A 27,328-nucleotide genomic window follows, 5' to 3' on the forward strand; every position below is an offset into this window, starting at 1 on the left:
CTCTGCAGAGGATCAAAATTGTGATGGCATGTCTTCGGATCATCCTCCGGGATGTTTCCCAGACCGTCGCCAATAGCCCAATGTGCAGCTCTAGTGCGACGTAAATTAACAACAACAACAACATCAACGGAATCTCAAAAATATAGGTATGTAGTTTTTTTTCCTTGCTTTTGTAATTAATCTTAACTATTCAACTATCATAAGCAAAAATAACGTTAAATGAAGCTCATTGTCGTAATTCCCTAGCTATGTTAGATACAAGAACACAAACTTGTGCAGCGACCGCGATTAGAGGTATAGAAGAATAAAGGCAATTCAATAGTTATGCTGATTTTAATTTCGCTTGAGCTACGGTAAGAAATGTTTCTGTAATTGAAGTATAAATAACCAAGAGAAAGATACTAGTAGTCTCATTTTTAAAAAAAATTTAAATTGTAAATAAAATTGTGAATATCTTTTTAAAAGAAATTCATTCAGGAAACAGATAAATACGATAAAAAAAATTTAATTATCTTTTCTTTTCAACCTTTTTTTTTAAAATGAAAATTAGAAAATTCAAAATATTGAGATGTTATATAATATTATAAGAGTGAGTTGAAAAACACTGCTTATATATCGTAGATATATGAAACTAAAAGTAGCTAATTCAATATTTTTCGTGTTATTTATGTAGTGTTTATTTATATCTAACAAGGGAAACTAGGGAAGTGTGACTCGTCAATTTTGAAATAAACTAGTAGGATGTATGCCTTATGAAGAATAATTTTAGGGGGCAACATTCGTTTCGGCCCATAGAGGGTCCTATGAGAGATAATTAAGTATGTAGAAAAATCGGTATTTCATTACTTCAATGCAGACTATTAGTTATTGTAATTATCTCATACACCAATTAATTTTGTGCTACTTTCACGTACTATATAATACATATTTATTGTCAAAATTGATTTCGAAAATTTATATATCTGTAGTTTTTCAGAAAAAAAAAATTAAAAAAAATTGGCATTTTTAAAAAAAAAAAAATTTGGCATCAAATTTTTTAATTTTTTTTTTTTCAAAAATTTTCAAATATTAAAACTAGTAAACAGTAATAAATTTCATTTATATGAGAGTCGAAATATAATACGCATTTTCCCAAACTGATGGAATTTTTTCATATTTAATGTGTATCCAAAAATGTGATTTATTAAAAAAAAATTTTTTTTTCATATTGTTAGATCTTGCAAAAAAATCTGAAATAATTTATGTGATTGCATAAAATTAAATTGCATTTATAAAAATGTTTTCAAATTTGTTTGGCCTGGAAATTTGAACTTAAAAAATGTTTAATATTTCAATTCGATTTTTTTCATAAAATATCAACTGTACTGTATACACAAAATTTGAAGTGATATGTCACTTTAAGTGGAAAATCCGTTGATATCTATGTCCTGTGAATTGTTCAATATTTTGTCAAAACATTGCTATCTTTATAATATTATTTTTATATCTGATATCCTAGCTAATTTTTGAAATATTTAACTTTAAAAGTTGGCATTAGCTAGGATATCAGGTATAAAGATAATTGTATGAATAATATTTCAAAAATAGCAATGTTTTGACAAAATATTGAACAATTCACAGGACAATTTTTTTTAATAATATTTTAATTTTTTGGCAAAAAATTTAAATTTTTTTGAAACGTATTTTTTTTCTTCATTTTTTTACCAGTTGTGCAATAAAAAAAATTAAGAAAAAAAATGTGTCTATTAAAGTGACAAATACTTACAAATTTTGTTTATATAGTACGGTTGACCTTTCAAGAAAAAAAGAAAATCATTGAAAACTGAAATATTTTTTTAAGTTCAAATTTTCCGCCAAACAAATTTGAAAACATTTTTATAAATGCAATTTAATTTTATGCAACCACATAAATTATTTCAGATTTTTTTGCAAGATCTAACAATATGAAAGAAATTTTTTTTTTATAAATCACATTTTGCGTTTGGGAAAATGCGTATTATATTTCGACTCTCATATAAATGAAATTTATTACTGTTTACTAGTTTTAATATTGGAAAATTTTTTGAAAAAAAAAAAATTTAAAAATTTGATGCCAAATTTTTTTTTTTTAAAAAATGCCAATTTTTTTTAATTTTTTTTTTCTGAAAAACTACAGATATATAAAATTTTCGAAATCAATTTTGACAATAAATATGCATTATATAGTACGAGAAAGTAGCACAAAATTAATTGGAGTATGAGATAATTACAATAACTAATAGTCTGCATTGAAGTAATGAAATACCGATTTTTCTACATACTTAATTATTTTTTATCTCTCATAGGACCCTCTATGGGCCGAAACGAATGTTGCCCCCTAAAATTATTCTTCATAAGGCATACATCCTACTAGTTTATTTCAAAATTGACGAGTCACACTTCCCTAGTTTCCCTTGTAAGTTACAGTTTTGAATATAGTTTAGTCATAGTTTCCTAGTTATAACATTGAAATTTTATCACTAGATAACTCTGCATCGAACTATATGTGGAACCTTGCTGTAAGTATAGAAACTAGACAATTCTTAAAATAAGATAAAAATTTATTTAAAACAAAATTTTTGGTATTTATACAAAACAGGTGTCTTAGAATTAAATAAGTTCAATATCCACAATATATTTTAAATATTACCAAACATAATTTTATTTGTAAATTCTTAGTTTTTATTAATTAGAAAAATTAAAATACAAAGGCACTAAAATGGTAGATGCATATGATAGATATAGATGAATATTTAAAATACACTCCTCAAAAGTGAAATTGCAACACCAAGAAATAATGCACGTAGCGTCATGCAAATTTCAGGAGCGATAGTAGTGAGATGGATATGCAAATGATTAAAAAAACAGACTAATAAAATCATTATAAAGCAATTTATTCTATATCTAATGTGGCCACGTCGGGCAGCTATACAGGCCTCAATCCGGCGAGGCTTGCTATCAATGACTCTATTGATGGTTGCCTGAGGTAATCTTTGCCAAGCCACATTCACTGCTGTGCGCAGATCATCGATGGTTTGCGCCATTGGTCCTCTGTTCATGCCACGTCCAATGAGATCCCATAGGTGTTCTATGGGATTCAGATCTGGAGAAGCTGCCGGCCAGGGAAGGATGTCAAATCCAGTCAGGCTGTTAAGAGTTCGCCGTGCGACATGCGGCCTGGCATTGTCTTGCTGGAATGCCGTGTTGGGTGCGCCCTGCAACAAGGGCAGAACAACGGGATACACAACTTGTGTGACGTAGCGGTCCGCTGCCAAACTGCCGTGAATGTGTACCAGGGGAGTTCTGTGATCAAACATTATGCCACCACAAACCATGATGCCCGGTGTAGGACCGTTGTGACGCTCGGCGTAATGAGCTGGCTCATAGCGTTCTCCGGGTCGCCGCCATACCCGTCGACGGCCGTCATTTCTCCACAGACAGAAACGAGATTCATCCGTGAATAATACCCGATGCCATTGGATGGTCCAGGTACGATGACGATGACACCACGCCAGGCGTCTAGCCCTGTGTAAAGCGGTCAACGGTACCCCTGTTGCTGGTACTCGTGCACGTAACTGTACTTCATGCAATCTGTTGCGTATGGTTTGGGTGGACACAGATCCACCTGCTCCTGAAGGCAACCGGCTTCGGATGGCACGTGCCGTGGAGAAAGGGTCTCGAATAGTCAACTGGTGAATACGTCGGTCTGTGCGCTCTGACGTGCACCTGTGCGTACCACTTCATCTTCGGCGTGCACGTAGACCTTCCTGAATCCATCGTGTGACACAACGTTGGATGGTACTCACGTTGTGCCCAGCACGAGTTGCTATTGAGGGGCAGCGACAAACTAAGTTCATGGAGTTCGATAATACGGTCACGTTCCCCGGTCGTTAACTGATGGTATTGAGCTCGCCGACGTCTCAGAGTCATTTTCTACGCTGTTTCGAAAGTCGCAATTGCTACGCTAAACCTCAGATGCCGTTTATGAGAAGGGAAAGTTGCTGGCCTTTATAGCCCGAATATGCGTACCACGTGATCAGATGCGTGCACAAATTCAATCATTTGCATATCCATCTCACTACTATCGCTCCTGAAGTTTGCATGACGCTACGTGCATTATTTCTTGGTGTTGCAATTTCACTTTTGAGGAGTGTATATTCATTCTAATACAGACAGTTAGTTCTTTTGCGCAGTACACGAACAGCACAACAAACTACTACAGCACAACACAACTTACTTACACAGCATAACAATACGAGCACAGAACATATTTTGATAGAGAGATTTAGCACTTTCACGCATCATCCCGCAGGTTCATCTACAGAGCGGAAGGAAAAAGAATCCGGACAACTTTGAATAACTTTTGATCTAATGATTGGATTTTCACGTTCTAGGACTCAATCTAAATAATTCAAGGGAATAACCTCAAATACGTCAATTAATAAGTGCAGACGATATATTAATTTATGAAATCAGGCACAAAAACGTACTTTCTCTGAATAAACATGCAATTTTTTTTTGATGGAGTCGGATTTCTGATCCCCAAAATATAGGGGGCAGCCGCCATCTGGGAAATATGGTCCCAATAGTTTAGCCAGGCCCTCCAAAGTTCGGACTCCTTAATGTTAATTTTACTTTTTGCATACTTTGATATATCTCAAGACCTTTTTAAGCGGATTTAAATTTTTTTTTATACACAATTATAAAACTCGTTTATCCAAAGGTAATTCCTTGCAAAAAAAACTTTTAGTAAATATTTATTATTTCATTTAAGAATGACCGAAAAATTATTAAAGGTATAAAATTTTTTGCGTGATTTTGAAGAATGTTATTTTACAAAGCAAAATACATAATTTGAGCGAAATCGATCGAATAGTTCCCGAGAAATCGAGTTTTAAGTATCTGACTTTTTTGAAATTCAATTTACCTTGAGTCCTAGAACATGAAAATCCGATCATTAGATCAAAAATTATTTAGGGTGTCCCATTTTTTAGCGCACCGTACGTCACCTAAGTTACTTCAGAACTTGCGCAGAATATAGTTAAAGAAACTTGCGGGATGCTATTTGAAAGTTCTAAACCTCTTTAATCTACACATAATGCATGCAGGGTGTTGATGAAACAACTTTGCCCTCTGTAGAGCACATGGTTTCAGTGAACGAAATAAATTTTGTACATAAGGATTATGATTTATGCGCTCAAGAATGATGCTAAAAATGGTTGCGTAGCTTTAACGGTTGCAGAGACAAAATTTCGAAATCTTCAAATGGCAACACCCACTGTTTTTGACAGAAACGTAATCTTTATAGTAAAAAACCTAAGATGGAGTTGGAACGATATTTTTAGCACAAGAAATTGTGACCCTAGACTTTTTGCCAAGCTTCGCCAATTTTCGTGACCCCTAACGAAAAGAGAGTGAGATAATGAGAAGCTATGGATATGACGGGCATGTCAAATATTTTTAAAACATTAACAGCATTCTTTGTAATTTTTTTCTCTAAGGAAAAGAAGAAACTATATGGATATATAGAGCATGTCAAATAATTTTAAATCATTAAAGGCTTTCTTTGTAATTTTTTCTCTGTTTGTAAAAGTTTTTAGCACACACTCTTCTCGTTAGTTGCCTCGAAAAATGGCAAAGCTTGACAAAAGCTTAGTGTAGAAATTTCTTGAGCTAAAAATATCATTCCAACTCTACATTTTATGTTCTTTTCTATAAAGATTACGTTCCATCAAAAAAATATATATATTAGTTTGAAATTTAAAAATTTCGATATTTTGTCTCTGTTACTGCAACCTTAAGATTTATGGAACCGTTTTTAATATCATTCTTAAGCGCATAGATTACAATAGCTAAGTACCAAATTTTGTCAGGTTTCTTCAAACGGTATGCTGACCAGAGTTCGCAAAGTTTTCTTATAATCACTCTATGTACAGTTAGTGAATAAGAAATCTAAATGATATGATTATATTTTTTACGTCGATGCATTCGAGGGTTTCACTTTTATAGAATAAATATTTATGAAACTTAATGTATTTATAAAATATGTGGAAAACAAATGACATTATTATGATATTTATGTGTGAAACGTATTAAAAACAAATTGCACCCTAGAAAAAGAATTCTAGACACATTAAACATTTCACTAACTTTTATCGGCAGTGGCAGTAGATGATCTGGTCGTAGATGAAGAGGCAGATCTTGATCCTGCTTTTTCCGGTTCACCATTTTTCGTAACCTTTAAAAATAAAATTTACAATTTATTTTGCGTCAATAAATGTTTTCCAAAAAATTAATATCCTTTCACGTTGAAATAATTTCTTATTGTTGTTATTTCTAATCCCACTTGCTAAATACCAGCGAGCCTGCTTGGTGAAACCAAACGAATTTAAGGCAGAGGGCATGTTTCTTTTTTTCCATAGCACCATCCTTGACCAAGAATACGTTTTCAACCACACACACACGTCACATCCCGCTTTAAAGGGCGGACCCACTCATACATCATACATTCATTCATCTACAGATCATAACTTCGATCTGAACCAGAGAACGATCAAACTCCAACTCAGTACCCTCAGAGATAATTTTTTTTTTAAAAATGGGAACTAGGAGGCGTTCGTGACCCAGTAGATTTAACGTGCACCAGTCACCTTTAGTCTTCGTCTGGCTGGGATCGAACTCACGACCTCTTCGACATAGGCCCAATGCCCTACCAACCAGGCAATCTCGGCCCTTTAATTTCCTATTGACGTGTATAATGCTTTTGAAAAAGAGTTTTCATATGTTAAATTAAAACGAAAACTGAGTGGTATAAATAAAAATTTATTTTATTAAATTCATATTATTGCAATTTTATTTAAAAATATTTCATTCAAATGTCTGTTTCGCATCTATAAAAAAATTTGCTCTTGAGTACCAGTGTTTAGAAAACTCCTACATAAATCAAAATTTGTTCCATAAAAATGGCTCCAACTTTTCTCAAATTGAATTGAGTTTTACGGTCCATAAAATAAAAGTGAAAAATTAATCACTTTCTAAAGCAATTTATGAAAAGAATCGACGTTTCGCAACGAGGGATTTGTTTCATCCTAATTTCAGCATTTACTTATTTAAAGGTACTTTAATACAAAAAAGTGACTAATACAAAATTATAAAGTAATTATAAAATAAACGAGACAATTTTGGATACCTAGATCCGTATCAGTGCATAACCCCCTTCGCTATAAAAACTTGCCATGCACATCAAAATACTGGATCACGAACTAGCCAATTTACGTGCAATGATATTACAGTAGGCAATTATCACTGAAAAAGTTCGTATCACAGAAATATAGCATATGGGTGATTCTCACGAAATATGACAATTCACTATCTCTTGCTCCAAGATCTAATACTATACTACTAAAAGAACTTTTTAAAAAAAATTATAAATAGCATTGCTGTTAGCATTTTGAAATGACTTTGCACTAGCTTTGACTGTTTTGTATGGTTAAAAAATTTAATTGAATATCAAAATGTCAGTTTCCTGGTATGTCACAATCAGTATTTTCAATAATAACAAGCTTCAAAACTTCCCATACATTTTTCAATATCTAATTTTTTTTTTTTTATCTCAACCGTTGTAAGCATTTCTAGAATTTACGTAGAGGGTATTATTTCCAAAAACTTTGTTTAAAATAATTTTTTCTGTCAATATTTTGTTTGTCACATGAAAATCTGTCATTTTCCTAGCCACTATTTTTTTTTAGTAATTTATAACCAAAATAGATAGCTCCAGCAATCAATATCTTAGATTAAGAGATTGATTAGAATACCATCCTATCAGAACATGTCTAATTGCAGGAATAAAGAACCAACTTTCTGAGTCAAAATGTATTTCAAAAAATTTTACAAGGTGAGTAGGTTTTTATGTTGTCATTTTCCTGTTCTCTTGTTTTTTTGTCGTTAGCCTGTTTTAGGCAGTGGGGGTGCGATTGTTCCTGTTTTTCAGTGGCGCCATCTATGGCCAGGAATTCGACTTCTGCCACGCCATTCACACAACCACAACCCGTTTATTGGGCGGGTTACATTCACACACAAAAGAGAAAGGACATAGAGCACACAGAGAGAGAAAGAAACATCCATGCCTTGCCCGGGATTCGAACCCAGGACCTTTCTGATGCAAGGACAGTTCCCTACAGGCCGGTCGGCACCTGTTCTCTTGAAATCATTAATGACATAAACTATTTACATTTACCTTAGTTATTTCAAGAAATCCTGATGTTTTCTGCGGAAAGTAAACGTCTTAAGCCGAAATGTTAAATTAAAGTAATGTTAAATGCTGTAAAATGGCAAAATTGTCATATCAATTGTCATGTCACAATTGGCTTATAAATTCCAGGACATTAACACAGTTATAAGAAAATTTTTTAAACACTATAATGTAAAGAGGGAGAGCAAATATTAACCTAACACCCAGTTTATGAAAGATTATAATGAGCTCGCATGTAATAAAAGTCATTTATTTATTTAATGATTGATTATTATACACACTATTTTATTCCGTACATATCAACAACAAAAACATTTTTGATTCTTTGTACAGTGGATGAAAGAATTAATTTAAACAAATCATGGTCCATCTAACGAAAAGGCGTTAAGGTTATTTTTTTCTTAAATATAGAACATCATTGTAATATACTACAAATAAAGAACATCACTGTACAATTTAATGACAGCGTTTAAAAACTATACAGTCCTTAAACGCTGTTTGGGTGCATAAATTAAGCAACGTAATAAAGTTGTAAAATAAAATGATTTGAAACATTTTATTTTGAAATAATGTTATAAAAAAAATTTCCGATGTAAATTATTATGTAATTAATTTTAATGTAAATTTTTATAAAATTAATTAAAAAATTTCTAAGATTATCATTTTTATTGTAAGAGAAGTTTTTGAAGTCGTTCATAAAGATATTAAAGTTAACTTTATTATTCGTGCTGGCAAACAGACTGCTAATCACTTTAAGTGGCCAGGGAAAAAAGACTGCGTCAAAATTTCTTAGAACATCACAAATTTAAAAATGTCTGCTCTTTACCCAATATCTTCCAGGCATTTTGCTTCTTCTAAAAGCTTCAAGATTAATGAAATTTTACAAAATTATTTTGTTTTCGCTGTTTTAACTGTTTCTTTTCAAATTAAAGTGTAGTAAAATTAAAAAGTATCTCATATTACTCATTGTGTGCTCATTGTAATATTAGAGTAACACACACAAAAGTACTCATTGTGTGTGTTACTCTCTCACTTTCATTATACTTAACTAATTTGTTAAAATTGTTCACAATAATTAGTTTTGGAATTTATTTACATAAAAATTTGAAATTAACTTATCAACTTTGTCTTTTTAGAGTTTCTTAAGTTGAGTTACTTACTATTAACTTCGTTAAAATGACTGTTTTCTTAACTTCTAAGCTAATATGTAATTTTCCTGGCATTCAAAATTTGGTGAATTTCTATTTTTTTTTTGTTCTTGTGCAAATGTTAATAAACTACACTGCTGTCTGTAAGATATTAATAAATGTAGCTAAATAAATATACAAAGAATTTGAAGAATCTCTTTTTTCCGATTGTCATGCTTCCAAAGAATCACCCATATACAGATAGGTCCTTGTGTTTTCATTGAAACGTTCTCTAGTGTTTTTAGCGCGAGATTATCGATTTATTTTAGTACGCTTGCTTTGACCTTTTTATTTTGCGCACTTTGTTTTAAAACATTTTGTAGAGATATATATTTAATGCAGGGAATATAAAATAAATATACAATGGAATAAAAACTAACCTGAGATCTTCTGGATGTGGCTGAAGCAGTACCTGAAAACGCAGAAGAAATTATAGATGCTTCTTTAATAATGAATAAATTAATTGAGATAAATTATGAATAGTTTATGCTCAATTAAGGAACTCATTTAAAATATTTAAAAAATGTAATAACAAAATATAAAAATTTTAAACTACATATTGAACGCTGGCATTAAAGTGCTGTTTTTAAAGAAAGTTATATGGATTTCTAAGAAAAAAGGGTTAAAGACACTTTTTTTTCATAAATAAATTGATACCTTATTTTTATTAAATACAATCCACACTTGTTAGGAATTACTTTTTTCCATCGAAATATAAAAATATTATTGGAGGAGAAAAAACATAGATACAGCAGGAAAGCAACTACATTGCGTTTTAAACTACAAAGCAAAGAAAAAAAAATTCGGAAAAGACTTGTTTTCTTTGCTCAGTACTTAAACTATTATTTTGGAAAAAGAAAATAAGAAAGTTTCTGTGTTTGGGCAATAAATTGTCTAATATACACATGTATTTCTAGATAGCTCTTACCGAAAATGTTTATTATTATTATTATTTTTTTAAAGCATAAAATAGCTAATAATTTCTCAAGTTGAAATTTTTTTTTTAATGATTATCTAAGAATCTAATTTGGAGCTATTAAATTATTAAGTAGTGTTTCCTTGAGAATGAAAATCAATTCCACTGCAATATCTTGATTTGTTTGTTGTTCAATTAGGTAATGGTTCCATAGTGAACACATGGGATCAATATATGTTCAGATATATAGGGATAACGAGGAGAGAGCGTAGCTGTTGTTGTTGTTGTCGTCAATGGGGATGCAGGGGGTTTGATTGTTCCTTTTTTTCCGGTGGTGCCATCTATGGCCAAGAATTCGACTTCTGCCACACCCATACGTCACGACCGTTTATAGGGCGGACCCATTCATACAGTCATTTATTCATCCACAGATCGTAATTTTGACCTGCACCAGAGAACGATCAATCTCCAATTCAGTACCCCCAGAGGCATTGCTTTATTATGGGAATATGGAGGACTTTCCTACCCGACAGATTTAGCGTGCACCAGTCATCACTTACTACACGGGGAATCGTCGACCGGCTGGATTTGAACTCCCGTTCTCACAAACTCGAGTCCATCGCCCTGCCAAGGAGGCTATCTCGGCTAGGGCGTAGCTTATAATAGTATTAAAATAATTTATAAAAGTTGCAAAGTTTTAAAAACTGGTGTATTAAACAAGGCTAAGTGAAAAAAAATCAATACATAAAGATCTTATCATGGACATCTCTTGAAAATAGTTAAATTGAAATAAACGTACTTCCGCGCGAGCAAAATTTCAGGCAAGAGCTAGACGGAGAAAAACTTTGATTAGTGTATTGTTCAAAAATAATTAAGGTGTTATAGGATTAGAGGAGTTGAAGAATCAGAATATTTAAATACTGTTGTGTTGTGCATCTAGTTTGCTTGCCATTTAATTTTATAAGTTGCACAAAATAATTTTAAAAGCCGATCAAGCTGTTTAAAAAACGGCTAGTTCATTTATAATACTGAATTGAGACAATAATATTCTGTTAAGTTAAAGAAAATATCGAAAGAAGCATTTTCGATTGATTTTGTTTTCCTCAGTTTTCTCTGTTCTAGTATTACTATCACTTCCTCCATTTAAATTTAAGGATTGGAGACTTAAAATTCAGTTTAAAAAATGAAAATATTTATCAAAGCTAAAAATTTCTTTTAATTTTTCTCAACCGCAGATAAATTCTCTCTCGAAAATTAAAAACTATTTTCAAACACCTTTCAAACAAAGAATTGAAATTTTGAAACTGAGAAAAATTTTTTTTTTAAAGAAAATTAATAAATATGAAATATTTGAAGTAAATGATAAAAATAGGCGAAATATTATTTGCCTCCTCATACTTTAAAAGGGTTCAATCTTTTAATATTTATTTCGATGCAATTTTTACGGTAGCGCATCTATAAATAATTTAGGCGCAAATTAGACGATTGTGAAAATTGTTTTGGGGAGATAGAAAAGAAATAGAACCTAAAATCAATGTTTAGTCAGAAAGAGGAAAAAGCATTTGGCATACCTCCAAATAAGAGCAACTACCTTTCTGGATCTAGCATTCATTCATCGAACACGATTTTAAAATAAAACATTAAGAAAATTAAGTCACAAAATTATTCTAAAAGTGAAATGATACTCCACTTAAGTTTCTTGATCTTGTAATGTAAAAGTGCACGAAGAAAAATATTCTGGTAAAAATACGATGCAGTATGGTAATAACATTTCTGGTGAAAAGAAATCATTATTTTGGTTAATAAAATCAACACATACATCATTTTACTTGGTTTTTCACCCCGTTCATACCATAATGGTTAACCGAAAATTCTGGTTTTCAAAATTATAGTTCTTATTACCATATATTTTACAAAAAATACAAAACTGTTAAATAAATTCAACCGTATAAATAGTTTTCATGCCATGCTCTAAGTATCATTTTGAAATTACCAAATTTCATCACATATTGTGAAAATATATTTCATGACTAATTATACCAAAATTGTTACCAAAGCGCTTCGATTAAAATTAGTGAGATTTTTGTTGTTCCTATAGAGCCAAAAACACGGTAAATTTTACTAGATTCTGGTATTTTTTAACATACTTTTTTTTTCTCAGTGTATTAAAAAAAAGGACGAATTTGTGTTTTTAAGAAAAAAAAATGTTGAATGAATAACAAACTTGCTGTCGAATATTTACTAAAATGTCTTATTTTAATTTTTTTCCTCAAAAACTGAACACTTAAAATTAGAAAATGGTAACATTAAATTTCGAAAGTTGATTAAAAAATAGACAATCGATATAGTATCGGAGTAGTTGTTACCATAATGTCATAATTTTGTTTTATTCGGCCACAAAATCGAGCTCTTAAAACTTGAAAATGATTAAAATTAAATTAAAATTATTAAACAGCAAACAGACTTATACGTGTAAAATATTATGCTATCAAACAGTCTTTTTTAATTTTTCAACAGTAAATGTACACTTAAATATAGAAAATTATGAAACTTAAATTTTAGTTATTGCGTAACAGATTTTTGTTGGTCTATTTTCTTGCAAAATAGCCTTATTTAAATCTTATTCAACAGGAATAAAAGTACGTTTGATATTAGAAAATCATAAAATAAAATTTCGATTGGGTGTACTTGCTCTTCAAGAAAAAGAGAATCGCGGATATGCACTGACATTACTTATGACTTCACCTGATCGCGTATAAGCAAAATGGCGTGCTAAAGTTAAGATAATTTTCTCCACATAAGTTAGGATATTAATTAACGTGAAGTTAGTTAAATACAATGCCGTATCACACATCGAATTTATTGAAATATAATTCTTTCTCGTCTGCGTCTTTTACTTAACATAGATTTATTATTTATATATTTTATTGTAACCATGATATATTTTTTTTCGTGTACCTGACAACTTCGATGCATAATTAGTTTATGTTCTACATTGCTTTGTGTCTGTCTTTGTGTTCAGTGAAAAATATATAGTGAAAGTATGAAAATCTTCGTGAAAGAATATAGAATGTTTCATTCATATTGATAAAAATGATATTTGACTTGCTTGAAAAAGAATGGAAAGAACAGCTGATAACGTAAACAAATGCCACGTTTCAACAACCAGGTTAGAGATACCGGCATTACGTCACTTGCAGGTATCCCATTACAAGTAAACATACAGATTGGGTCTGGACACAGAGTTTCTGGATCCCTAATTTCCACTTTAAATTTCTTTAACTTTTCAGAAGTCAATCGTGTGACGGTTAAGTGTTGTTATGCGTTTAAATGTTGATTTTTCGAATGATTTAATGGGATACCTGCAAGTGACGTAGTGCGGATACATCTATCCTGATTGGCTGTTGAAACGTGGGATTTGTTTACGTTAGAAACTATTCTTTCCCTTCTAGTTTGAGTAAGTCAAGCCCATCAAGTAACAATTCTCTCAAGTGACACATACTATATTCTTTCACAAAGATTTCTTCACAAATATATCAATTCTCTCACTTTATTCATCTGAGTTAAAACAAAAACCGGCACGCAGCCATGTAAAACATAAACAAACTAATTTTGCATCGAAGTTGCCAGGTACACAAAACAAAAATATATCATGGCTACATTAAAATACATAAACAAATAATAAATTCAAGTTAAATAAAAGATGTAGACGAGAAAGAATTATCTTTCACATATTCGATGTGCGATATAATTAACTTCACTTTACTTAAAATACTTTCACTTGTGTGGAAAAGTTTAGCTCAATTTTAACAAGCCATTTTCCATACAAACGATCAGCTGGCACTGATGTTACAGGTCACATGTGTGGGTGATCTTCTTTTTCTTGAGATGCAAGTACCGAATCCATCATTTTCCCGTGGAGTCATTATTTTTTATTTAATAATAACTCTTTCATTATAAATATTTTAAATATTTCTTTCAGAAAATTAAACTACAATGAAAAAGCCAAAATCTTAAAAGAATAGTAAAACATATTTCAAGCTCTTTACAAACTTAAAGAGCATTCCTACTGAATGTCGTTTGAACTTTAAATGCACCGATCAAATTCTCAGTTTCTAAATGTATATTTTATATGAAATTTTATTTTGATTTAAAAGTGACAAAAATATTGTCGGTGCAGGGTTAGAAAATATTTTGCATCAAAATGGAAAGTTTGCTTTAGAAACATTTGAATTCTACACAAAATAGTTTATTTATAACAAAAAGAGAAGGGAAAAAGATCTCCAGTCTTCTCTTCAAATGAATATCGATTGAACTTTGAGTTTATTTTCGAACGGCATCGTCAGAACAGTTTGGAGCGGATTCCAGAAGGTCCGTGTCGGGGAACAAACCCACTGTTACTGTAGAATATTTTGTAACCAGTTTTATTTGAATTTTATTCTACGATTTAATTTTATTAAAACAACGCTTAAAACAGAAAACGAAAAAAATTAAATTTTAGTTATTAAATAACAAACAGACTATTGGTCTAGAATATTTTGTTACCAAAAGAAAACTTTCTTAAAATTTTATTCAGCAACAATAATAAAACACTTAAAAACTATAAGAGATTATAAAATTAAATTTCAACTATTGAATAACAAATAGACTGTTGGTATAGTACAATTTGTTCCCAAAAAGTTTAACCTACAATAAAGATCTAAAATTAAAAACTGGAAAATGATAAGATTAAATATTAAGTGTTGAATAACAATCTATTGACGTAAAATATCTTATGACCTAAAATTTTTATTTTTAATTTTTCTATTTTAATTTTTTTTAAAATTTTTTTTATTTTTTAATTTCAGTGTTTTCACCCATCTTATAGTATGTTTTAATATATTTCATTACATGTGTGTATGTGCTTCTAAATTTTTTTTTTTTTTTTTTTCACACATTAAAAAGTGTTTGTTAAATTGTTATTGATTTCATAGGCAAAAAGCAAAAGATTGTTAAAAAGATAAGACATCAGATTCAAATGAAGTTTGTGGCAATAATTTTCCGCTTATTAAAAATATCTTACAGTTTTTTTTTCTTTTTTGTTGCAAGCTTGAAAATGCATAAATATCCACAGTAAAAATATTCAAATTATTTTATAACGCGTTTTGCTTCTTGAAACACTAAATTTCGCACATAATTCGATGAATTTCATTCATCATGGTTTTATTCTTTACCGAATCAGCTTTGTATTGCATATTTTATAAATACTGTCTGGAATTAAACCTTTTACCACCTAATGGAATGGAATGAAATGAACAGTTTAATGAAACTTTTTACTTAACATTACGTGAACATTTCCTAACTATCAAGTGAAATAATTCTTATTTGGTGAAGTGTCTTTTTAAATATTCATGCAATGTGCTGTTTTCTTGTCCCGGGTGAATGCTCTATTTGGTATTACATCTTCCTGAAAACAAAATTGCTGACCTGAATTACTTTGTACGATCAATACTGGCCAGGAAAGGTGTTGTTCCTTGCATTTTTTAGCATGTTATACAATGGCCTAAATTATAAATCCTTTTTTTTTTTAAATAACAAAATTCGTGATTCCATTTATAAATTAGTACATGGAATAAATGGAATGTTCGAATGGTTGAAAAATAATTTTTATTTCTCTTTTTCAATTATTATGTACATAACAAAATTCGCTTCATTTATTGTTCTTTTTTCTTCATTTATTGTTTCTTTTCTTTTCTAAACAAATGTGATGCACATCATTGTCATCTGCAAGTCTCTTCAATGTTGTATACTAAATTTTATTGAAAAAATTATCTATGTATTATGCAATTCTATCTTGTAATTGTTATGCAATTATGTAATTGTTTATCCATGTATTTTGTATTATACGGGCTGGACTGGTAGCCAGACGTGGACTATGCGGGTAAAGGTTTTGCAAACCTAGGTACGTGTCCACGTCTGGAGGAAAAGAAAGGAAAAGTTGAAAATGGAAGATAATGGAAAAGCAATTGCATATTAAAAAAGAAAAAAAACTTCACTCTTTCAAACCCATAAATTAATTTTTGTCTAAAATTCTAATAACTTTAAAGAGTAATTATTTTGAATTTTTGCTAATATCTATCCAGATGCGGGAGAGTACTTAACAATACTAATTTAAATATGCAGTGAAACCCGTGCAAATTTGCGATTTGCCATGAATTTCTTTAGTGGACAACTTATTAAGAAGAGCGTTTTTATAGTCTATACAAATTAATAACGTATATGATACGCATTATTTATTATGTACGCTATTTTTTTCCGTATGATCAACTTACAAAGGGGTTTACGTCAGCTTTCAATACTATGTTATAAATTCAGTGAAATTCTAATACATAACATAATACCACAGAACATTTCCTTGAAAGTCTTTTTTTTATTGCTGGTAAACTTATGAATGGTCAAGAAAAACATTCACTATGGCACTCTTAGATTAAATTCAGGGCTCAACATACAAGATAAACATATGGTTAGGTTATTAAAGATATTCTCTCTTTTATTTTGCAGGAAAAATTCAGTTCTAGGTAAAAGAGGTCAACTTGTCAGGTTTCACTGTATTATTCTTCAGAGAAACACCGAAGAAATTAGTAAATTTGAATTCACACTGTTCAGAGGGAAACAGAAAAAACTTCAATGTCAAAATGTATTAGTTTATTGATTAATCAACAACTTAATCAACAACAGCAAATTATAAATAATTGCCTGGATGCAATAGAAACTGCATGATTGAAAATGAATAAAGTTATCATATTGGCGAGTATGAAGAGCAACGATAGTTATAAAAAAACAATATGCTGTTTTTATACTTATTACGACTTGTAACAGTTATTCATGATTGCTAGTTGAAGTGTTCTTCTCTAACTACCGCACTCTATGTTGTATCTCTCAAAATATTTCAAAATATAAATATAAAAAGGCCATAAAATAAAATGCAATGATGATCTAATTTCTTAATATTCGAAAAGCGATTCCAGCGTGACATTGCTTGGATTTATAAAATATGCAAAAATGGAATTAAAAATTAACCATTGATATTGATAATTTTTATTTAGGTGTAAGATCTTGCCAAATTGTCAATTTCGTTAAAAGTTTTATTATTTTTTTTTTAAATATTTAAGTTAATTATCCGTTTTAGAATAGAGCGTTGTGCCTTAGGACATGGAAAACGTAGTAACAAACATTAGCATTATTTTAAAAAAAAAGTCTAATTGCAACCTTAATCAATACATGATATCACAGCAGAAGCTTTGAATTAATGACTTAACGATAGAAAGAAATATTTTCGTGAGAAAATATTGACCAATATTTTTCAATAAATGATTTAAAAAATTATGCGTTCTATATGTTCATATTTGCTCCCTTCATCGCGATTCTAAATTGTTTTTAAATATTAGGTATAAACTGAGAGCTTGTTCTTTGTGGCATATATCTGCAATATTTATTTTCAAAGTTAAGAGACTTTAATAAAAGTAAAATGTTTTTATTGTATAAAATCGGTTCTAATAAGACTGTTCTGAGTTACAACAAGATGCTGTACAACACAAAAAATCTCGGATCAAATTACGATATAAAGTATCTACACTTTGGGTGAATCATGCGTAAAATCAATTTTTACCATAAAATATTAAAGAGTAAATTTTGCAGTAATATTTATTTCATTAGAGTGATTCAGCGATTTTACTGTAATTATTACTGTAAAAATTACGGTATATCAGATTTTTTTGCACCGTAACATGTTCCAGTAAAAATGGATTTTACGGTAAAAGGTATTGGCCTCCTGAGTGACTATACTTTTTACCATACATTTTATTGTGTACTTTGGGACATTTTTCAATTTCTTCTTTAAAAGGCTGACAGATTTTTTCTTAATTCTGTTTGTGTTGGAAAAAATTGTTTACTTTAGAATAAGTTTTTGTAAGCTTGTCTTTGGAATACGAATCTGACTAAATAGTTAAAGCTAAAAATTTGGATGTGAAAAGTGTCCCATAAATAAAACACTTTTCCTATAATATCTAAACAATACTAATCAATAAGACAATATGAATCGCTTATTTCGAGTTCAAGAAATTAAAACTGTGGCTTTTTTATATTTCTTGATACAAACGTTGATTAAAAAAGCATTATATATTTCTTATATATATATGGATTTCTAATTATTCTTTAAAGGAAATGTTCTGATATTGTTGTATTACGTAACAATAAATACAGTTACAACAAACTTCGTTCGAAAAATATTTTCCCAGTGATGTTTCCCTTTAATACAGTTGCTAGGCAACGGAATTTTCTTTCACGGAACGTGGCCGTAAAACGCATAAAAGAGTCAAGATACGATCTCAACTGAATGAGGATAGTTCCCTAGTAAGTAAATTTGAACCAATATTTTATTCATAAAATTTTACTACTCGAAGTTGCCATCCTAAAATTTAAATTCAAGTAAAGATAGGGTATACTTTGCGCTCGCATGAATAGAACAAAGTAACATTAATGAAGCCCAAATAAATGAACAAAAATGGACATACTACAGTTCTTTAAACGAGAACGTTCCTCATTGTCGAAACGCAAAATTACGATACGAAATGTGATACGTGTATATTAGTCCTTTTGTCATCAAAATGACAACATGAGATTTGATAGATGTATATTAATCGTTTTGTAAACAAAAAGACAACATGAAATTTGATAGATGTATATTAGTCATTTAGTGAACAAAAAGGCAACATGAAATTTGCTGTATGTTTATTAGCTATTTTGCGTTTTCATATTGAAGAAGATTCTTATTTATAGAACTGATACATTCCAGTTTTCTGCAGTTATTTGTGGTTGATTAACGTTATTTAGCTTTATTCTTAAGTTTAAACGTCATTTTTAATAATTCTAAAATGCTGTTTCTACAATGATTTACTTCCTTCTTATAAAATTGATGTATGTCATAAGACAATTACGTTCTTTTTGTTTATTTCTCTTGCAACCTATGTAGCTAAATCTTCGAATTTCAAAGTAAGGCAAGGACGCACAAGTTTTGTGAAATCACGCGTGAGGTGAAATGCGTGGGTCACCTTTCATCTCAAAACACCTGTTCCATCCGTAGGTGGTTTGCGGCATGAACTTCTTCAACATCCTTCAATCCAATCAAAATAAATGTAAATTCCAGTATTTTTTTACGAAATCTTTTCAGGCAAGCTTGAAAACTTTATTTTATAACTTGCTTTTTTATATTTTAAAACAATTATCTAAAGAGGACGGTTTTTCAAACAATTTAAAAATACATAATTAATTTCAATACACAACAATTGTTGTTTTCTTTTAGTTTATCTGAGAAATACACAAAGATTTAATGAAATAATTCCCTGCACTAGAAAACAAAAACATTTTTAATTACTCAATTAAGCATATGACAGAATTTTGTCCAAACTCTTCACTTCCAAATAAGATTCCGAAGAGATCTTAGGAAATTCTAAAGTGATCATTTTATTAGTTGGTTGGTTGATATTGAATTTCAGATTCTATTTTATTGTAGTTGCATATAATCACATGCCACAAATGTCCGCTTGAAATATTTATATTTCTGATGTATTTATTCAAAAGATTCTAATACGATCATTTGTATTTATCAATATATGATTAAAACTTTTCCCTGACATTTCCTATTTCAGACAACGGTCAAAAAAGATAATATTAATCTTTTCTACAATGGAAGAAGTTTTAGCAACAGTGAAATATTGAGCATTTTATGCTTCTACTACTATTTTAATTTAAAAAAAAAACAGCATAAATTTGAATTTTTTTAAACATTAGTTTAGTTTATGTTGACCGGACTGTGTCAGGGAACTGGCCTTGCATAAGAAAGGTTCTGGGTTTGAATCCCGGACAAGGCACGGATGTTCCTTCATGCTCTGTACTATTTGTCCTTATTGTGGGAGCAACGTTGGTCCACCTAATATGGTGCACCTGAAAGAGTGGCCAACAAATCTGCCCCTCAGATGCCTGCATGACGAAAGGTCATTCTCCAGGTGGGCATTGGAAAAAAAGGGTTAGTTTTCAAAATGAATTCTCAAAATACCATTAGAAACTTATAGATCATTGGCAGGAAACTAGAGAAAACAATTTAATTGTAATATCGTTCTTAAAAACCTTTTAATAAAAGAAAAGCAAATAGTTGTGTATTGAAATTAATGAGCTGTAGTGCAGTTATCACGTTAAAATAACGTAATTTCTACGAACCAGGCTCATTTTTATTCCATAATACAAATTCTACAAACCTTTACTATTCTATAAAAATAAGTCATATTTATTTTACAATACAATTTCCAAAATAGTTTAACTGTTCTCACACAATTTTCTAAAATCTTTCCTGTTTCATTGACAATAAAAAGTCTGATATTTAAATTAGCTGTTGCATTTGGTCAAAAATGGTTAAAGAATTGATAATCTTTTAATGATATTTTTTCCTTATAACACCGAACAAAAGAAGATGCTATCTTTTAGGAAGAAGGACTGTTTAACTATTGTTCATAGTTTCTATTACACATGCTAGTGTTTATTTAAAACAAAGAAAGGTTAAGAAATCACAAATATAACATAAGCCGAATCAACTATGGAACTAGAAACCCCTTCACTGCCTTTAAATTAGTTATTTAGATCTTGAATGCTGACTCAGTTTATGCTGATTTCTTCCTTTCAATGCTAATATATTCTTAAACGAAGATAAAATATTTATTCATTAAAAGAATATGAAAAAAGAGCATTTTCATTCATAACTATTTTAAATAAAATTTATTGGGACAAATTTACTATCCCAGAAGGTGTTTTCAAATACGTAATACACCTGAAAGTTAACTGCCAATTTGAACATTTTTATGCAAATGTTTGATCTAACTTTTTATGTATGTAAAAAAATCAGTCGTATGCAAACGTATTTAAAATTGAACTTATTGCATTAGATTTATTACCCAACGATTCAATAAGTTTTATTCTAAATTACGCTTCTAAAAGTTAGGCCTACAATTCAATTATGATTAAGAACTTTTTCATTTAGATGGCGTTTGAGTTTTAAAAATGTGACTAAAATTGTAATTAGTTTACTTGAAAATAAAGTGTTATATTCTATATAAATTTATTCATTTCAGTTTTACTAAATTTCTACTAGTATAAATTTTTAATGTATTCTTTGTAAGTTTAAGAAGTCTAGATTCTTCAAAAGAATCTATATTTTTACCTTGGAAATAATAATATTAACATATTTTTAAAAAGAAAGTCATTATTATCGATCGCTTCGCTTTTATTTAATAAACATTTTTCGAAAGAACAACTTGCATTTTTAATTTCATTCTAAAACCCTCAGAAAATCTGACAATCTGTGTTGCATTTGTGAAATTATTATTTTAAATGAAAATATATCAACATTGGTTTTGAAATGTGTATATCTTTGTATTTATACTATTATTATTTGCATTAATAAAATAGAACCACAGAATATCTATAGAGAATAATTGATCCTTTGTTATACTACTCCAGAAAATTTTATAATTTGAAATTTATAGTTTAAATTATTTTAAATAATATCATGATGCTTTTTAAATCATGATAAGTAATTGTGATCTATAACTTCTTAATTTTAATATAAACTTTGGGAAGACGCCAATAACACTTCAAAACACATATAGAATTTTAGAGCATGTTGCGTTTCTGCTACTATTTCAGGTTGAAAAACATTAATTTTAGAATATTTTTTTTTCAAACTTTAGTTTATAAAATGAATACACATAATACCATTGGGAACTAATTGGGCATTATGAGAAAACTGGAGAAAACAAATTAATTTTGATTTTGTGAAACATATTTTTTAAACAATTTATTTAACTAATAATGTAAACATATTTTTCTTTTAAAAAAATCATTATTTTTGATCCATTAATTCTTTATTTAACATAAGTTTTGAGTGAAAGTGCAAACAACACTATTATAATTTTTTTTAAAAATTCTCTCATAATATCCTCACCCGCATGCATTGTAAAAAAATTCAGGATCTAATTAAGGTAAAAAATACAAGCATTTAGGGTACCGGTACATTTTACAGTAGAATCCATTTTACCGGAACATCTTATGGAACAAAAAAGTTGATATATCCTAATTTTTACAGTAATAATTACCGTGAAATCATAAAATCATTCTAATTAAATAAACATTACTGTAAAAATGAATTTTACAGATGATGTTCCCGAAATGCCGGTATTTGAACAGGAATTTTCTACAGTGTATAGTATGCCAGAGAATGTTACGTTTTCTTATTTTTACTGAAAAATTAATTTCAAAATCTATCATTGTAATTTTAATGTAGTTTAGAGAATGATTCTTAAGAATATCTATCAAAATGACGGGATACTTGTAAAGAAACTAAAAAGAAAAAATAATTTCAAGTTTCTTCTTTTTTCTTCTTGAATAATGTTTTTAAGTAATTACTATTTTTTAAAGACAAGCATGAATATCAATTCATTTTCTTAACTTTTTCTTCATTTTACTTAACTTTTGTGAAAACGCATACACAACTTTTAATTTTTTATAATGTTCTAATTGACATAAAAAAAACGGAGTTTGTTTTGTTCATATTACTATTTTAATTGTTTTAACACAATAATTTAAATATAAATCTCAGCATTTAAAATGTAATAAATAATACTTATACAGTATGGTAAGGCGATTGCGGTGTAACTTCGATAAAAAATTAATTTTCAATTTGAAATTATTTTTTACGAAAAAAAAGTCATAATTTGTCGTATTATCAAACATTTTTATTTACTCATATTTAACTGGTAGTAAAATGTTTGAAACCTTAACAAACAATAAAATGTTTGAAAATATGTTAAAACAAAAGAAAAATAGTTAATTTTTTTAAAAACAATATATAAATATTAAAAATTGCTTTCTTGAAATTGAAATGAGTACAAATAGCATATAGTTATGGTTTTGAAAATTTTATGAATAAAAAATGGAAAAAAAAATTAATAACTCAAAAGCAAGATTTATACCTTAAAATAAAACAACCTTTAATTAGTTCCTTTCGGACGATTGAATTTAAAAATTAATTATAAAATGTATATTTCATAGAAACAAATACGCATCCTTGATAATCACTTTATGCAAATGAGTTAATTTTCACTTAATTAATGTGGCATTCACTGTAAAAACATACTAATAAGAAATAATAAACATTTTGCTTCAGAATTCAAGAATTCAATACATTTTAATTGTGTTTTTCGAATATAATACGCAGAGCAATTAATTCTGAAGAACCATTTTTAAGCTGACGCTATTAGTTATCTATTTTATCAAACGTTTCTAAATGAATTATTATATTCAAGATAAAAATATAGAAAACTGAGAAAATTTTTTTTTAGATAAGATATCCTTATTTTGGCGGGCAAAAAATGAAAAGAATATTTATTACCTTGCGAGCTGTTAGGAGCGGTGTTGTTGTGATGGACAGCTCCTACGACTGCTTCGGCCATTATCTTCTTTAACTATCACACTCAAAAGTGACTATCCGTTAGTCGCACACTTTAGAAGAAATAAATATCTTTTAATTAACTTGTTAGTCACTTAACTGTCCTTTTTTAGAGATTATTCAAGAAGATAAATAGAAAGAGGAAAAGAGAACTAGAGAGCTCTTAATCCATCAGCTCCGATTCCGAGTCGATCTCAGTTGAAAGGTTGCCAATTCAGATGACTGAATGGGAAAAGTCGCCAAGTGACGCCAAAATTTAATTTGCTCCCTGAACTAAAAATTCGTCTTCTTCGTGCGCCGATCGATTGGGTAAGATGATAGCGGTAAATGAACAAAAATGAAACAGTGATTTTTCAAAATTATGTGTCATTCAATTACTATGAGAAGAGTTAGAAAAGAAATTTTTCGAAAATATTAGCATAAGATCTTGGCGCCAGTGTCTTAAGTATGCGAATGTAATTCAACGTGCATATTAAATTTTCAGATCATAATTAATAGGACAAATATTTATATTTTATTCATGAAAAATTGCTATGGCTTACAAAAAAAATAGTTTACTAATAGCACGCAGCTGTGATAGTTAAGTGATTTTTAGAATTTATTTAATTTAGTGAGTCCGTCATTCATTTCAGATAGTTATAGAAAAATATGCAGTTGAGAATACGTGATTTAATGTGAAAGAAAAATCATGGTATTTTTTAAAAATAAATTTCTTAATTGAACTTAATAAAAAAAAATTTTTTTTATAGCAACATTACATGTTTATAACAATATTTAAGGTATAAATAAAGGAAATTTAGCTTAATGTGACGAATTTATAATCAATTAAATTAATAAAAAATCAGAAAAAATTTTCAATTTTTGCTGACACCGAATTTAAAGATTGTTTCAGTTTTTTTTCGGATTTATTTTATATAATACGAATAAATGTAATTTTTGATGCACGAAGGATTTTTTAAATTATTTTTAGCAAGCAGAAAATTGAAAAGAAACTCATTTAAAAGGTCAGAATTTTGTCATTCAATTAATCAAAAAATGTAAACACAATAGCTTTTTTTTCGTGTTGAAAAGTGCATGTAGCATGCAAGTAAGAACAAAGAGTTCGGCAATCACCGCTTTTAATACCGCCACAACAGAAACAAAAATTAAAAATTATTTCTTATATTTAAGATTGAGATAAATTAATATTCAAGCGAGAAAACAAAAATGTTATCAAAATCAAACAAATCAGTACTGAGGAAGTAGAGATTGAACAAGAAATCAAATTTGATTTTCTTTGTAACAAATAACAATATATAACTTTTTTGCCATACATTTTAAAGGGAAAAGATATACTTTAGGAAATCGGATGATGTTATCGTGGGACTGTATCTTGGAAAAAATATGGAACAAAATCTAACTCCTTATTCCGCAGAGGATAAACATTATAAAATATTTTCTATTAACTTATAACTGCCGCTTTTTTCAACTTTTTGTCAATATTAAAATTAAAAATTTTTCTTAGTAAAAATTCAAAAAAAGAAAGAAAGAAAAAGAGAAAAGTGTGGGAAGTCTGGTTAGATTATCGCTGAAAAGAATCTTACATAGATTAAATAATGATGATGATATTATATCTACGATATTTAAATGAAATTTCATGATGATGATAATTTATCTACGATATTTAGATAAAATATATTATGACAATTGTGCATAAGATGATATTTATATTTTTTGTAATACCTCTGAGTGAGATCTAATCTCATTGGACAAAGCATCATCATTATAGCATCATTTTTAAAATCATAACTGTCGTTTTCTAACCTTTTTTTAAAATAATTATTTTTCTAAATATGGCAAAAGAAATTTTTGTGGAACAGAAATTTTCGTGGATAATGAAATAAAACTTTACGCAGAAGAATCATCATTAAAATATAGTTATAACCTACAATTGAATAAAAAAAATATAAGGTGTTGCGTAATGAGCACTCTTAATACGTATTATAGAACCCTGTTAATAATAAAGGGACATATGAGGAACAAATTAGTACTTAAGTCTAGAGAAAACTAAAACGCTGTTGAAAATAAGAAACACATCCCTATTAACGATAGTGAGTGATAACACTAAAACCAGTTTGATTGCCCTAGTAACAGACAGGACGTGAAAGTATCATTAGATATATTTTCAAAGCTTCAGCATCAATGTCTTAATCATTTCTGATTCGACAGGTTTCTATAACGATTTTCTTCTTCTTTGCTTAAACATAAATTTTCGTTTAATGAAGTTTATAATTTTTTGTCTTCTTTTTCTTGCGACAATTTTCGCTTTCTTTTTCATAGTTACGGATTTCCCTTAACATAATTTTATTTCTAATGCCATGGTCTTTTTTTTCATCTTTTTTCTTTCAAATCGAACTTTTCATATAATTTATTGGTTTCTCTATATTTAACGATAACTATAAATTTAAATAAGTTGAAAAACTTTTTTGTTATTAATTTTCATCTATAATTGAGTGATACGTTAAGTCCTTTTTAACTCATAAGACAGCGGCAATTTTTGACAAAAAATATTAAATAAAAATGAAATTATAAAAGTAATTTTACTAGAAGTATTTGATCTAAGAGTTTTGATTTGAGACACCAATTATCACGTACTACTAATTTATGATAAAAATATTTGTTATTTTCCTTAAGTAACTGAACTTCAGGAAATATAGAAATCTATAGTATATTCCTAAAATGGGGAAAAAAATTCCCGTGCTTAATGAGTAAAAAGGAATATTTTAACCTATTTTATAAATAGTATTACAGACGAATTTTTTTTTATCAATATCTTGAGTTTGTTTATAAACATTTTGTGTTTACCGAAATCTGTTGTCGAGGTTTTAATTTAAGTATCGCTTGGCTGAAACCCGATGAAATTTCGTACAGTTTAAAAATGGAAAGGAAAACCTTTGAACTTCCTCGGTCGATTCAATTATGCTTAATTTACGTACTGCTCGGTCCTCCTTAGTAGCAGACGAGTGAAAGAGTTGGGAACCGCCCTTGTTCTGCAATTACGCATCGTTATTTTCTCACTCAATGCAACAGGCATGCGCACCACATCTCTATTCAGAGTAGAAAAAAAAATCAAATTTGCAATTAAATTTTTTTTAAAAATATATCGTTTGCCGCAATTAAATATCTGAAACATTTCTTAATTTAAAAACGTTTGAAATAAAATGATCGTTTTAATGAAACATCTCTAAAAAAAGAATAATAATTTCGCCAATAAAGCGATTATACTGCCAAGCTATGTAGATGAATGTAGGAAGTGCGCCTGCTCCTGGCGATCCATCCGTCATGGAGGGTAAAAGAAGAGGTACAGTAGTTTTTGATTCGGTTTCCAACGGATGTACGGATGTCCCCGGCGATCGTGAGCAGGTGCATAACAACATGTGTGG

General features: G+C 29.3%; 1 protein-coding gene across 1 annotated transcript in view; it reads right to left on the reverse strand.

Moving 5' to 3' along the window:
• LOC107449327 (uncharacterized) overlaps nucleotides 1–24,130 on the reverse strand; it is a 34,928-nt gene extending 10,798 nt beyond the window's left edge. Inside the window, exons 1-3 of the mRNA XM_021147594.4 lie at nucleotides 23,850–24,130; nucleotides 9,837–9,868; nucleotides 6,169–6,256 (exon numbers count right to left, since the gene is read on the reverse strand). Coding sequence (XP_021003253.2) covers nucleotides 6,169–6,256; nucleotides 9,837–9,868; nucleotides 23,850–23,910 — 181 coding nt within the window. The 5' untranslated portion in view covers nucleotides 23,911–24,130. The remainder of the gene's footprint in view (nucleotides 1–6,168; nucleotides 6,257–9,836; nucleotides 9,869–23,849) is intronic.
• Nucleotides 24,131–27,328: the final 3,198 nt, after the last annotated feature.

This window comes from Parasteatoda tepidariorum, chromosome 8, assembly GCF_982258835.1.
Source record: "Parasteatoda tepidariorum strain Cologne lab strain chromosome 8, Ptep-v5.0, whole genome shotgun sequence".
NCBI lineage: Eukaryota > Metazoa > Arthropoda > Arachnida > Araneae > Theridiidae > Parasteatoda > Parasteatoda tepidariorum.